The sequence below is a fragment of the Cicer arietinum genome, chromosome 7 (genome assembly GCF_000331145.2).
Source record: "Cicer arietinum cultivar CDC Frontier isolate Library 1 chromosome 7, Cicar.CDCFrontier_v2.0, whole genome shotgun sequence".
Taxonomy (NCBI): Eukaryota; Viridiplantae; Streptophyta; class Magnoliopsida; order Fabales; family Fabaceae; genus Cicer; species Cicer arietinum.
Window position 1 is genome coordinate 30,531,758 of NC_021166.2, and position 16,292 is coordinate 30,548,049.

The window sequence follows — 16,292 nt, forward strand, 5'->3', positions numbered from 1 at the left end:
TATATATATATATATATATATATATATATTATGTGATAGGGGTGCCAAAGCTGCTACAATTACTTTATAGGGAGCTGCTATCTTAGAAGCTAAACTGTAACTTATGGGAAAATATCATAAGTGGTCAAAGGACCTAATAGGAACGATAGAAATAGGGAAGCTGATATGAGAAATCAACTTCAAAGGGATGGACGATTTCAGTATCAACGCCCCATTTCATAGTCCTATAGGTTGAGTATTTCTTATTTTTTAAGATACATCGATTCTACTTTTCCACCATTTAACAGTAATATCATATTTTAAAAAATAAAAAACCATTATTTTAAGCGTAAAATCAGAAATTAGAAATTGCAGTAAGCAAACAATAAATAGAAGAAATATTCTTAAGCGAGAAATCAAAAATTTCAACAAGCAAACAACAAAATAAAGCGCTATACTAAAGCGATAAAGAACAAGACAAATGTGATAGAGGTAGATCTGAGTATGGCAGTGAAGAAGAAGGCGGTAGCGGTGCACAACTGATGGTTGACGATGGTTATGGTGGTAACTGAAAAAAGATACTTAACTCTGGTTTTTTTTCTTTGCTACTACTCTTGTTTGTTTTCTCCTTCGTCTTTTTAGGTGTTTTTGTTAGTATCTGATTCCTCCCTCCTCCTTTTGAAAACAAATGAAGATGTATTTATAGAGTTTTTCACTTGTTTAGTTGATTTCCTTTTCTGCCTTTGTGCTTCCCCATTAATTTCCTTCTTTGTTTTATTTTATTTGTTTATAATCGGAGTTCTTTTGTATGTTTGATGCATTCACGTTTTAACAAATTTTGTTTTATTTGAGTGTGTTAATTCTCTGTTTATGTTTGACAAATAAAGCAGGTTTGGGATGAGCTAAGGTTTAACTCTATATGTGTGATTGATTCTGCATAATGTTGGCTTCATACTTCTGCTTTAAACTTAAAATTTTGTCTTCTTCTCTCTACATCATAACAACCAGAGAGGACAATAGGATTTTTTATTTTATTTTATTTTATTAATTAATTAAATATATATAATTGTGTATTATTTACTCTAATGTTATTATAATTGTGGTTTTATGAAAAAATAGCACCCCTTGTTATCTTTAGTTATATCATTTTTATTTCCATTATATATATTTATTTTTCTTTTGTATTAATGATTATGAAGCCATAAATATATACATATTTATATATTTATTTTTTACGTTTTCATAAAGAGAAGTAAAATAATGACAAACATAAAATTTAATATATTATAATAAAATAGATATTATTACTTTTTGATTTATTTTTAAATAGTTGAACAAAATTGGAGTACTACACCTATTTTTTAGTAATTGATTTCTTTTCTTGAATTGTACGACGAGATGGATGTTTGAACAACATCCAACAACCAAAACAAGCTTCCTCATTGCTATCTTTTGTAACTACATTCTTCATCTCCTCCCTAGGTTCTACAATCTTCTCCCTGTGTTTGCTCTAAAGCATGTAGTTTCAGCTTTGTAGTTGTTTTTGCACGTTTTGTACAACTTTCAATTTAATGTTCATATTTATCACAATTGAAACATATAAAATGGAGTCCCTCATATACTCTATTGGAAATTTGTATCCTCTTATCATGATAAACGAAACCAATAATTTTCCAAATCAATCTCTACACGCATACGTGCCAATTTTCCTCATGAATGAATAGATGTCGTTTTGTCAATTTTCAGTATAGTACCTAGCATTGCTCCAACACGACCGAAAAAATATGCGTTGTATAACTCTAGAGGAAGCTTTGATATACGAATTCAAAGAGCCACTTTTTTTGTAAACATCGGTGTTGTGCTGTTCTGATGGCATATGTTTTTGTGTTGCCAAAATGAATGTTCTAGATATTTTAGTTTTTTATTTTTGACACATAATACATTTAGTTAAACAACTGCGTTGTTGGTCCAAAATATTTTATCCTTTGTTTAATAAAATATTATGTTTTAATTTTTAAAAATGTGTTTTTATGATATACTTCAATGATAGAATTTTAAGTAAATTAGATCTTAGAAAATTATATTTTAAAGGTAAATTAAAATTTTTGAACAAAATTATATTTAAAATTTTATAAAATTGTATAACTAAACTATAATAAGCGATCAATATAAAATTGATATTTTAAGAGATTGAACAATGGAGTATAAAATTTTGCACAATGTAGTGCCAACTTAACACTTATTGAGACTTAAAATAAGTTCTAAAGCAACACTTTGATAAAAAAAAAAAAAAAAAGTAGAGGTATTTTAATGATAAAAATACTATTTCATGATAATTTATTTAAATTTTACCTTTCTTGCTTTTTGAGATTTAAAATTTTGTTATAAAATATGTCAATTGTTATACATTTTTTCAATTGTAATGTCTTTTAGTTGTTATACTTAAATAAGTTTTATTTTTAATACATTTAAACATTATAATTTTGTTGAGAGGCCTAAAACTTTTTTTTTTTTTACCAACTTGGTCTTAGGTTTGCTCGCACAACATAAGATATGTGTGTAAAACATACATAGCACTACATCAATATGAGTTAAATATATATTTAGTCTTTATAAATTTATAACATTTCAATTTTAGTCTTGTAAAAAAGTAATACAATATTTAATTGTTACAAAATAAAAAAAATTCTAAGTTTTTTTAGAGTAATTTTTTATAATGTTCTAAACTGATGTAACTAAATATCACTAGAAGGGGGGTTGAATAGGGTTTTTGCTGTTAAAAATAATTTTCAAGTGTTTTTAAAACTATCCTCTCGCAGAGGATGGCAAACCCGATGATGGGTTTTTTTCAGATCTGAGCTGAGAGAAGAATATGATAATGACACACACAATTTTATATTGGTTCACCCAATGAAGGCTACGTCCAGTCCTCACACTCTTGTGAGATTTTACTATTGTTCAAACAGATCAACCTCTCGCTGAGGATGATTACAAATTGTGTATTCTTTAGCTTCACCAAGCTTACAATCAAATTTCAAATATTTCCAAGTGTATCTCACGTGGAAATTACAAAGTGATATGAGAGTGATTGATTCTAAATACTTTCTCAAAGGATTTACAAAGATCTAGTGTAGGAATAAAGAAAGTATGAAGTGAGGATGTGTATTGCTCTTGATAGCTTTAAGATGCTTGATCTTTTTATGCAATTGTGTTGTGTGTGTTGATGATGAAGAGCTTGCTGCCTTTTATAGAAGTCCAAGCTCTTTGATGACCGTTGGAATTCATTACAAAAGTTCCAAGGTTTTTCATCATAATTACAGAACTGTCATCCATCTTGTTCTTGGACTGGCAGAGGCCATCCTCGCGCATGCAGATCAGCTTCCTTGAAACATGATCTTGAGATGTCCTTGTCTATTCTCTTTTATCAAAAAGTGAAAGGCTGTTTCTTTGACCACGTGAGCTACAACCTTTGCAAAAACTTTAAAGACTAGGTTGATTTCAACTTTTAAGGGTGATGTTGACAAGAGAGAGAGCTACCCTCTTACATAGGACTGTCATCCTCCAGTCTGAAGATCATATATGCTTTCAACATGTGATCTTCCATATTTGGCTTGTTTGTTGTTGCCTTTCTTTAACTTCACTTCTTCATGTATTCATTCGTGCAAGCACAATAAATGGTCTGATTTTAGCCTTTGCACATGTTAGATGGGTTGCTTTCAACTTTACTGAGCCATCCTCCAACCTAGCCCTATCATCCTCTAGCTAGATCTGGTCATTTTCGTCCTTTTCCTTTGGCCTTCTTATTTTTATTTCAAATGCTTTATTTATCATTCTTTGATATTGTTGTGCATTTCTTTAATGAATAAAAACATATGTTCTAGAGAGGACAAGTATTGTGTAGATTTGAGACTTCATCCTCTTCATGAGGCTATCCTCAGGAATTTCAATCCTTCAGATTTGTATCAGATTTTTCTCATTTTTGCCTTAATGATTAATAATTTGTTTTCTTATATAAATTCACTCAAAAGCACAGATTAGTTATTAACCACAATTATAATCTCTTAAGTAATCTTGTTATCATTAAAATCATTTGAGAGATTTTTTCTCAACAATCTCCCCCTTTTTGATGATGACAAAATTCTTTAGATTATGATTTTAAATAAGACAAGTTCATAAGATAAAATGTTTATGCTCCCCCTCAATCATATGTGTAATAATTTTTAAAACTAAAAAAAACATTACTCCCCCTGAATATATGCCAAAGTTTTGAGATAATAAAATTTTAACCATAAATAAAACTTCATAATAATAATAAGACAATATTCCAAAGATTTGTTCAACGCAGCATAAACATCAAACATGATACATAGGCAACACAACAAATCAACTTAACAAACAGTTTAACACAAAACAACTATTGGATAAGCATAATCGTTCTCCCCCTGAATTTGGCAGCATAAAAAAAAAAAAGAACCACAATTTTAGTTAGATGAGGATGGCTCGTCCGATGAGGATAAAGGAGATGGATCAACAGAGGCAGGTTGGGCTGGTAGCTCGGGAGGATGATCTCCAGGAGCAATAGTAGGGGCCAAGTGTTTGGTAACCCATTCAAGAATGAGACCAAATTGAACCATTGAACCAAATTGAACCCATTCAAGTGTTTGGTAGTGAGTGAAGCTGTGAAGGATTTTCTTCTGATCCTTCCTAATTAATTTGAGAAGTTTCATCTGCTTCTGATTCTTCCTTTCCTCAGTTCTCTTGCTAGGAATCGAGTTCTTAGGTTGATCATTGGCACTGGAACTCTTATTTTGAGAGCTCCCAGCTTTGTCCTTAGAACAATGATGAGTAGTTGTAGTAAAAAAAGAGTCAAGGGAACTGAACACACCTGTGACCTCATGGAGAGGTTGGGCATGTTTTTCAAAGTTTGCAGCAGAAGAAATATAAGTTGGTTGCGAAAGATCTGGTGGTGTGAGCACATCTTCGTCCACTGGCACAGTTGGAGAAGAAGCCATAGGCACATCCGTAGGAGAAGGAGGATAAGACAAATTGAGATCAAAATGTAACTCCTCACCATCTTCCTTATTTTGAAGAGGAGTTGGTGTGAAGGTATCCTCAGGGAGAGGATCGGCTTCATGAAAGGGAGTCAGTTTGTGGATTGGTGAAGACTGAGGTGGTGTGTGGACAGGTGAGTCAGGAGAAGGAGTAGCATCAATAGAGTTACGCAGTGGAGAGGTGGGTTCTTGAATGAGTGGTGATGGTGTATCCTCAAGTTGAGGTTGAGTGGTTTCTTCTTCAGATTTTTGAGAGGAAGAGGAGGAATGATGAGCTTTCCGTTTCTTAGAGGCAGGGCGGTCATCATTTTGAATCTTCATCTGTTTGATATTCTTCATAGAAAAAGTGTTGTCGAAGTGAATGAAGGGTTCATCCTCAAGTGGGATTTTGAAAAATTTGAATATTTTAGTCAAAATCATCCCATAGGGAGCATATCGTCCCATCACAACAGCATTCAACATGAAGCCAAAAATAACATGTCCTAAATGAAGAGGAGTACCAGTCATCAAATGATAAATGATCATGAGGTCAAGCTACATGACCTTCTCAAAACTGCCATCTCGAGGCGTGGTGGAGTGAACACAAATATTGTGGAGGATACGATACATAGGAACGAGGTTGGAGGCCACTAACGGTTTTGGAGGCTTGATGAGAGTGTTTTGGAGTACATAGGTCCTAGTGATGACACATTGTGAATACCACATCTTCGATATGCAATAGGCTCCTTCATCGCGTATATCAAGGATTTGACATAACATAGTGGGATTTATTTCCATATGAACCCCTTTTAGCACCATACTAAAATTAGTGGTGCCTTTTGAACCCTTTGAAGCAACATAGAAAGCCATTACAAGGTGAAGATACTGGGGTTCATTGATTTGGAAAAAAGAGGTCCATCCGAGTTGGTCAAACATTTCTTCCACATTGAATCCTCCTTGTTTGATATTAGCAAGGTCAATGATTTTACCATTGACCACAAATTTGTTTTGCCATTTTGAGACGTAGTTAGTTTCTAATTCGGCCAAATCAAACAGCGGAGTATTTTCAGAATTTTTTGTGGATGAGGATGGGGGTTTTGGTGAAGAAGGTTTGACCTTTTTAGGAGTTGGAGTTTTGGAGGTAGATTTCGCAAGAGGAGGCTGATGTGAAGATTTTGGAGGGATATTTGTCTCTGAATCATCATAGTGGATGACATGAATCGTGTTGTCTTGAGGGGGAGCCCTTTTGGATGAAACAACTCCAAATATAATCCTGGAGGAGCGCCTTGTGGGAGCAGAGGAGAATAAGTTTTTTGAGACTTTTGGAGTAATAGAAGGAGAAGAAGAACTTTTAGATGGTTGAGAGGAAGGAATGGTGTTCAAGGAATTTTCTTCAGATTGGGTTTCCTCATGGAAATCTGACTCAGTGTTTGAATAGACATCTTGATTCTCTTCAGGTTTTTGATAAGAAATTTTGCGTTTTGCAATAACTTTGGTTCGAGCCATTTAAAAAAAACGTAGAGTGAAAAGCAACTGATGAGTAAAGATAAGTTTTGAACAAAGGGTTGATGAGTGAGAAAGATGGAGGACGTGAAATACATAGATGAGGACAGAAGATATACAGGAAGAATCGTGGGAGGAAACGTGTGAGAGAAAAGAAAGTTAATGCGCCGTTTACCTAGGAACCTAGCGTGATGATGGATGAGGCATGCTGGGGACATGTAGCCGTTAATGCATTAAATGCACGGCGTGAAATATGGAGGCAGGCGCCACGCATGCTGGCCAATGAGAGAGGAGGCGCGTGCAGTTTTTCTAGTTTGCCGTGTCAAGGGAAGTTACACCAATAAGGACATTCCGTCCTCTGGTGGTTTTTGCTATCCTCGCAGGTTTAGACTAAAAATTATATACATATTAAATGAAACAGCAGATTTTTTTGGTTTTTTATTTAATAAAAAAAATCATAATAATATAATAAAGGAACTTAAAAAGGATAAATCAATTAACTTTAGACAAATTAAGGATTGAGAGTTCCTCCAAGATCTTTTTGAACCTATTCTCTTGGAGAGGTTTGGTAAAAATATCTGCTAATTGATTTTCAGTGTCAATAAAAATCAGTTCTAAAACCCCCTTTTACACATGATCTCTTATAAAATGATGTTTAATTTCAATGTGCTTAGATCTAGAATGTTGAATGGGATTTTTAGACAAATTTATTGCACTTGTATTATCACAGAGGATAAGAATTTTTGCGTACCTTAGTGAGTAATCCTCAAGTTGATTTTTTATCCAAAGTAATTGTGAGCAACATTGAGCGGCTGATACATATTCTGCCTCAGTAGTTGAAAGAGCAATGGTACTTTGTTTTTTGCATGACCAACTTATTAGGGATTTACCAAGAAATTGACAAGCACCACTTGTGCTTTTTCTTTCAACTTTGTCTCCCATGTAGTCGGCATCAATAAGCTACGAGGTCAAGATTGGAACATTTCTTCTACCAAATTCCCATATTTATAGTGCCAACAAGATATCTAAAAAATATTTTTTACTGCAGTGAGATGGGATTCTTTAGGAGAGGATTGAAATGTTGCACAAAGACTGACTGCAAAGACTATGTCTGGTCTGCTGGCTGTTAAATACAACAAGGATCCGATCATCTCTCTGTACTCCTTTTCAGATATTGAGGTTCCTTCATCATCTTTGTGGAGTATGGATGATGGGTGCATAGGAGTTCCCATACTCTTGGCTGAACTCATGTTATATTTGTTAAGTAAATCCTTGGTGTATTTTTCTTGTGATATAAAAATGCCATCATCTCGTTGTTTGATTTGCAATCCAAGGAAGAATTTTAATTCCCCCATCATACTCATCTCAAACTCACTTTGCATGAGGTTGGAGAAATCTTTATACATCTTTTCATTTGTGGATCCAAAGATTATGTCATCAACATCTATTTTAACAATCAATAAATCCTTCTCAAGAGTCTTCTTGAAAAGAGTAGTGTCAATATGTCCTCTAATGAATCCATTTTCTTTTAGAAAAGAGCTTAACCTCTCATACCAAGCTCGAGGAGCTTGCTTTAAACCATAAAGAGCTTTTGAGAGTTTGAACACATGGTTCGGTCTTTTCTCATCCTCAAACCCATGAGGTTGACGACCTCTTCTCATCAACTTTTGAGGGTGATGTTGACAAGAGAGAGAACTACCCTCTTACATAGGATTGTCATCCTCCAGTCCGAGGATCATATCTGCTTTCAACATGTGATCTTCCATTTTTGGCTTGTTTGTTGTTGCCTTTCTTTAACTTGACTTCTTCATGTATTCATTCGTGCAAGCACATCAAATGGTCTGATTTTAGCCTTTGCACATGTTTGATGAGTTGCTTTCAACTTTACTGAGCCATCCTCCAGCCTATCCCTTTCATCCTCTAGCTAGATTTAGCCATTTTCGTCCTATTCCTTTGGCCTTCTTATTTTTATTTCAAATGCTTTATTTATTCATTCTTTGATATTATTGTGCATTTCTTTAATGAATAAAAATATTTGTTCTAGAGAGGACAAGTATTGTGCAGATTTGAGACTTCATCCTCTTCACGAGGCTATCCTCAGGAATTTCAATCCTTCAGATTTGTATAAGATTTTTCTCCTTTTTGCCTTAATGATTAATAACATGTTTTCTTATATAAATTCACTCAAAAGCACATATTAGTTATTAACCACAATCATAATCTCTTAAGTAATTTTGTTATCATTAAAATCATTTGAGAGATTTTGTCTTAACATAAACATGCATAAAAAAATCATTTAAAATTTAAAAGTTGAAACACAGTTTAATATATTTCGATTTTGTAGAAACTAAAATTGATTGCTAAATAATTTTATAAAGACTAAAAGTTGTATTCTTTTTTTACATAGATTAAAATTGAAATGTCGAAATTTTATAGATATTAAACTCATATTTAATCCTATCAATATTTCCTTTATAAGGTCATGATTTCAACTACTTCAGCATATAGATTCAATGTTATGATTTCAATTTTTCAAAATTCTACATGAAGCTAAAACATTTAATACGTATTTCATGAAGGAAGGAAACTATATACAAATTGTTCAATGCACACATGCACCACACATTGCTCAAGACTATTAAAACAATGTTATATAAGGCTATTGCATTTTCCTAGACTATTACTCAACTTCTTCCCCACATGTATTCAATTCCATGATTTTCAATGTTTAGAAATACTATATGAAGCTACAACATTTAATGTTTTGCACTCTATTACATGAAGTCATGCAATATCAATTGTTCAATGCACACATGCACCACACATGGCTCAATGCAACTAAAATAACATTGGACAAGGTTTAAGGCTACTAAATTTTCCTAGACTATATACTCAACTACTTCAATCCAATGCATTCAATGCCATGATTTCAATTTTTCCAAATATTACATGAAGCCATAACATTAAATGCTCTACACTAGATTTCATGAAGACTTGCAACTACATGTGAATTGTTCAATGCACACATGCACCTCACATGACTCAAGATTACAAAATAATGTTGCACAAACTACTACATTTTCCTAGACTATATACTCAACTATTTCAACCTATGTACAATTTGCAACATCCTTGATTATATATCCAACCACAGGTTGACTATCTCCACTCATATACACAATTACACTTGAATATTTCTTTGATATTTTCTCTATTGAGGAACATGTAAGTGTCATCCGATTCTCTCTCTCTCAACGTTCTTCTTTTCCTCCTATGTAACTTCACGCTTCTACTCTTCTTTAACCTCCCAACTCTTTTCAACTTACAAATCTAGCATGAACTAAATGAACTTTGTCAATATACATTCTTACTTTTACTTTGAGTTATAAATACAAACATTACAATAGCAAGAGAAAAACATTAATAGATGAAGAGCAGAATGGTTGAGGTGGAATTTCTAACCCCTCCTATGACGTGGATTGAGCAACATATGAGAAAACTAGATCTATGGCTATATTGCATTGTTAATGATTCAAGATCTCACCATGTTCTTTAGAATCTATGGCATGTTAACATGTGTTCGTAATTGTTGCAAGTTATCTTCTTTATTGGCTAATATATTTCAAGTTTTGATAAGTTTATGAGTAAGTAAAATGTATAATTATGTCTAATATATAATAGATTTAATTGCAGTTTTAATTCTCTTATTTTTACTGATTTATAAAATTGGTTTCCTATTTTAAAAGTCGACAATTTTAGTATCTCTATTTGATTTTTTTAACTAAAAAATGATGACGTGAGATTGTTTAAATAACGTGACATATGATATGACGATATAGAATTATTAACACTTATGAAATTAAAATAAAACATCGTAAAAACTTAGATTTCAACTTTTAATTTTTTTTATATTTTTAATTTAACTAATAACATATGAATAATTAATGCATCTAGATAGTTCTATATCATAGAATTATATGTCATGTCATTAAAAATATATCAAATCGTCATTTTTTAGTTCAAAAATCTAAGAAAATGAACTAAAATTGTCGACTTTTAAAATAGAACAATTAATTCTGTGAATTAGTAATAATAAAGAGATCAAAACTATAATCAAACCTAAATATGAGAGATTTTTTTGAAGATAAACAATAATAAGAAAATCCAATTATGGATGATAATAAAAAAGTCTTTATAGAGTAACGAAGATGACAATAAATCTAAAACATAACTCTTTTTTGTTTACAAGATCTAAACCATATATCATAAGTATGTTTATAAAATAATAATTAATATAGTTGAAAATTTTAAAAAATATTTATAAAAAAGAGAGAAAATATTTAGTTTTATATAAAAATCAGTTAAACGCGTTGTACCAAAAAAAAAGGGTTTATGCGACGCACCGTTTCGTTTGCTCCGTCATTGGTACCAACCAAAATTAATAACGAAACACATAAGGCAAACGAAGAATATTAGCGTAAACGATCACAATAATCTTCCTTGTCCATTTACAATACAAGGATTCTACAAACCTCCAAAACTACACTGCACTTCATACCTAATTGTAAGTTTTTCTCTTTCCCCTGTAAATAGATTATTTTAAGTTCTCTTGTTACTCGTTGTGCTATATTCTGTTTCCGCTTGATTCATTCGCCGACTATTTCTTCTTCCTGATTGTATGGAATGTTTTCTATATTCTCTTGTTACAATTTGTGTGCTTGATTCTGAATTAGCGAAAGAGTAGTTTTTTTTTCTTCCGTAAGGGATTTTAATCTGAATTGCTGTAGGACGTGTTTGTTAGGGACTCTTTTTTTGGGTGAAATTTGTAATTAATAGATGTTTGGTTAGTCGAATAATTGTCTGTGGTTGTTTATATTAAGCAAATTGGTCGTTTTTGTATTCGATGATCAACCCTGGTATTCGATTTTTTTTTTTCTTTTCATTATTTTTTAATATTTTATATTTAAAGTGGCTAGCTGTAATGCTGGAAGGTGAACTGGATTGAAGTACACCAATATAGGATTCAGTTCTTTTTTAGCTCTTTATCTAATTATGATGTTATTATGACTTTACACAGATACCAATTTTTCTTCTTCTAGGTTATGGTTTCCATCAAGCATTTCATTGACTATTAGTTATAGTTGTAGAATCTTAAACATTTTTTTTTTGTGAAATCAACACTCAATAAGTGCTTCACAAATCTCCATTGGGGTAGTATAGCAAATCCCTAAATTTTAATACTTGTTGAGAGTCTCACATTGAATATAATATATGAATTATTAAGCACAAACACCTCTAGGATTAAGGGTGTTCCTATGTTTGACACGCGCCGGTATCCGCACCTGTACAACACGTGTCCAACAACTAAGACAAGTGTCTCAAGTTTTTTTTCCTTCTTTTCTGATACCTTTGGACACATCTATGGTGGTTAAAGATGTGCCAAAGCAATGATGATCAAGGAGGGAAGCTGCATACATTATATTTGATTACATCTTTTAGTTTTTTGTAGTAGATGGATGAATGAAGGCAAAAGACTATCATGTCTTGTTTTAGATATTTTTTGTAATGAAACAAATTTCTCAATTTAGATGCACCTATATATTTTGATTTTCAATCTATATCTTTTACTAATAAAATTCATATTTTATTTAATTATAATCAATAAAAAAATATGTATTGGTTAGTGTATTATGTTTTTTACATTAGCGTCGACGTGTCCATGTCTATATCGTGTTAGATATCCGTGCAAGTTTTGTGTTTCATAGTGTAATATGACATGAATAAATGATTATAAGTGAGAGATGTCCCTCAACTGACAAGTTGTTGTTGTGGATGTTGTTATAGTAAGGCCCAATCCAAATTCTAAGGTTCCATTATACTACATTACTACTTTTGTTTCAGCACTGACTCAGCTATTTAATGTTATTTTTTTCTGTAGAGGATTTAAAACGATGAGTGGTGCACAACTGCAAAGTGCTTCCTCTGTCTTGGCCATACCAGGGTCACAACAAAGTAAAGGTTCGGTAACTGAGACGAGTGCTGCAGAGTCAAAGCCAAAGAAGAGAATCTGCTGTGCTTGCCCAGACACTAAGAAGCTGCGAGATGAATGCATAGTAGAACACGGTGAACCAGCTTGTGCGAAGTGGATTGAGGCTCACCGACTGTGCCTCCGTGCCGAGGGATTCAATGTTTAAAATTTTGTGATGAGGAAAAATAGAAGTCATAAGTTCAAGAACTCAATTGATTTTATGAAACTAATAAAGATTTAGGATTACAAATTATTTGTTTTACAATTTCACCAGTATTATAGTTGAAGCTCGGAATAAAAACAGGGGAGTTGATTGCTAAATACAATTCAGAATTAATGATTTCTATCATTTTGACTTTTGAGGTTATACTATAGTAGTTGTGTTTAGACTGACAGTTGGAATGAAATTTTAAGTTGTTATTATTACTATTACTTGTCATCTCTCATTTTGTTTTTGCTTTAGTGTAGCATTTAATATTTTTGCACTCAAATCAATTGTTTGGCAGATAGGTCCTGTTAATCAACAATTCCCCTTACCCATTTTTCATTTCCTATTCACACTGGATCCTTTTTGTTGAGGAGCAAGAATTGTTGTTTAAAAATCAAAAGATGCAGAAATTTTCAATGTTTTAGCTTTTTTCTTCCTTCTTTGCTTGATACTTGTGTGGTATATCATTTGTGGCACTTGTTAGGTGCAAGGTTACAATTCGTTTTTTCAGAATTTTGAACCATGTTTGTCAGTAACTGTGCAAAATACATTCTAGAAAACCTTGATCTGTAGGTGTGCCTTTATTTTGCAGCTCTTTTTGATGTATATAGCAATACAGATTGAGTATTCTATAAGCTGTGCTTTACCAACTGGATCATTTGGTCTCTATTTAAAATCATCCATAAGCAGGTATAATGCATTTGTTATCTTTACATATGCACTTGTTACCTAACAGTTAAGGGACTTGGATCTCCTGCAATGAAGAAGATCCTGCATTTTTCAGTCATCTGTTTCAACCATCTGATAAAAATAAGGTGGCTCAGATTTAACCTGGAACAAATCAGCTATAAAATTTAACTTGCAATATGAATCATTCGATCTTCATTGGTCAGCCAAAATCCTCATTTTTGCACCAGTTAGTGACTTCAGGGAATGGTGGAATTCATTCCCAGCTGTAAGTATCTGTCTCATTTGCCTCGAGTTCAAATTTCAAATCCTTTGTATCAGGCAATTTTGGGCCTTCTCATTAAGTTAAAATAAATACAAATTTTAAGAAATGAAAACAAGAAATATTTTTACAAAGTAAACGTTATCTTTCAAATTTACTCTGGGTAGTTTTTTATTTTTATTTTATTTTTTTATAGTATATATAAATGCTCTGTGCTAATGTGGATGATGGTGTCACTGTGTTAGCAGCATTTCAAAAGAGATTAACAAACAAAATTTATACTTCAACTCGATTAACCACATCATGCCACAACATGGCTGTTATATAAATTGTGTATCACTCATACAGACAGGAAGCAACATAACAAAACACACATTTATTTAGTACAAGATTACATTATTAACTTCATATTGCCAAACTCATGGCAATTACATTTGCATATTTTACTTAATGGCCGCAGGTGCAGTTAGTGCAAGTGCAGTTCGAACCACACTTGCAATTCCCACCATGCTCAGCAGCTGGAACATCCATGACAACAGTCTCCAAGTAGCTGCACAAAACAATGATAGTCATATTAAGCATATTTTTATTGGTTTAATCTGCTAGCTTTGCATTGAGTCTAGGAATTATTAGAAACATGTAAGCATTGAATACATAATACAATGGATATCAAATGTAAACTTTTACCTCTTCTCAGTCTCTACAATGGTCACACCGTAGTTGTTTCCCTTCCTGAATAGCATAACATAGCATATGATGGAGAATATATATAGTTATAACATAGCATATGATGGAGAATATATATAGCTATAACATAGCATATGATGGAGAATATATATAGTTAAATCCAACAGTTGTGGTCGATGGCATCATTTTAGATTTATGTATAGAAGTTTACTCCAATATAATACACATGAATCTTGTAGTACTAAATGGAGAAAGCACTTACCCGCACTGGTTCTTGTCAGCGCAGTTGCAGTTGACGCATGAGCTTGACATGTTTGGTTCGGTTGAAGAAAGAAAAGCTCTTGAAATGAAATTAACTGTAGAATTGAATGTTGATACTGTGCCTTCAAGCTGTGAACCGTTGTCCTGTATTTATAGTTGACGAAAAGCAAATATGACTAGGGAGGTGTCAATAGATTTGAGTTAATCCTTCTATTGAAGACCTCACAGAGCATTTGATGTGAGAATATATTTATTTATCTGAAGGAATCAAAATCATTGAGGCTTAGCGTCCTCTGCTCCTCTCATGTCAATTTTAATTTGGTTCTTGGTTGAGGGAGTCACGTATTCATATTCTTAGATTCCATTACTCTTTAGCTCCTTTTTTTCATTCCCTTTTCAAATATAAAGACTACTGAAAACTCGTTTCCCTTATGAATGCTAGACTGAAATTCAGTAAACTACTTTATTCTACTTTGAAATTAGTATTTTTTCTATCTAATCATTTTTGCTCCTCCACTTTCCTTCCTTTCAATACTAATTATTCTTCACAAGTTTTTATGTCGTGGTGATATGGGTTCTTGTATTCTGTTCAAAAGTTTAGATGCCTTAGAATTTTGTCACTATCAATATATTCGGACAAAGTTGATGATTTTTCAAAATGAAAGTTGGATTTGTTTTCATAAATTTAATTAATAGTAATAAAAAGATTAATTTAATTCCAATGTTTTGGTCTAGTAGTAAATGCACATGTATTGGATTCGGTATTTTGCGTGTTTTATTTATTTGTAAGTGATAAATGAGTCATAAAGTATTTTCTATCTGAAATAAGGGCATCATTGACTCACTCTAATTTTTTGTTAAAAAAAAGTAAAAGTGTTAATTTTTGTGAAAGAGCGTGTGAAGCTGAGAGCTTTGAGATCTTCAGTTTATTTCTATTTCTTGTTAGGTTTATTTTGGCAATCGTAAATGTTGGTTGGGAGATTCAAAATCGTTCTAGATGGTTGTGAGTTTATGGTTTTTATTTTTAAAAGTCAATTTCAAAATTAAAATTTTTTTCGATAAAATGGTGTTGTGTTGGTTTTATAATTTTTGACTACCAAAGGTTTTATAATTTTTTTCGGTAAGATGGTTGTGTCACCATTAGTAGACGTAAGCACCACTCCAACAATCATTGATTACCGATCGCCATCACCGACTACTCACCTCCAACCATCGCCACAACCACCATCTATGACCATTGCCATCACCATCTCCAAACACATATCACTTACAATCACCATCAATGACCAACGCTACAACCACCACCAACCATCCACCTTCCACCACCATTAACCACTGACCTCCATCCACCATCTCCCATCATCCACCCACCTGCCACCCAAACCGACCTCACCTTTGACAATCGTCGAAAACCATCTCTACTACCTGTCACAACAAACACCGACCACCATCTCCCGCCACCGACACTACTACAATCACTTTTGGTCATGTTACGATTGTCATAGTCTAATATTTCAAGTATTTCTCGAATTTAATGGAATTACCACCAAAGTTTATTTAAAATAGAGAAATGTTGGGTAACCCTTGAAAAACAAAAATAATGGTCTTTGAAACCAAATTTTGAGTTCGGGAGTCGATTATGTGTAG

General features: G+C 32.8%; 2 protein-coding genes across 2 annotated transcripts; one reads left to right on the forward strand and one right to left on the reverse strand.

Annotated features, from left to right (window-relative positions):
- The first annotated feature begins 10,912 nt into the window (after positions 1-10,912).
- On the forward strand, positions 10,913-12,972 carry LOC101498227 (cytochrome c oxidase copper chaperone 1-like). Its single transcript, XM_027337111.2, has 2 exons — positions 10,913-11,076; positions 12,451-12,972. Exon 2 carries the CDS (start codon positions 12,464-12,466, stop codon positions 12,704-12,706), a length of 243 nt encoding a protein of 80 aa, XP_027192912.1. The 5' UTR covers positions 10,913-11,076; positions 12,451-12,463; the 3' UTR covers positions 12,707-12,972.
- Positions 12,973-14,058: 1,086 nt separating this feature from the next.
- LOC113787790 (metallothionein-like protein type 3) lies at positions 14,059-14,817 on the reverse strand. The gene is made up of 3 exons (XM_027337112.2): positions 14,647-14,817; positions 14,385-14,429; positions 14,059-14,247 (listed from the first exon to the last, which is right to left on the reverse strand). Exons 1-3 carry the CDS (start codon positions 14,694-14,696, stop codon positions 14,145-14,147), a joined length of 198 nt encoding a protein of 65 aa, XP_027192913.1. The 5' UTR covers positions 14,697-14,817; the 3' UTR covers positions 14,059-14,144.
- Positions 14,818-16,292: the final 1,475 nt, after the last annotated feature.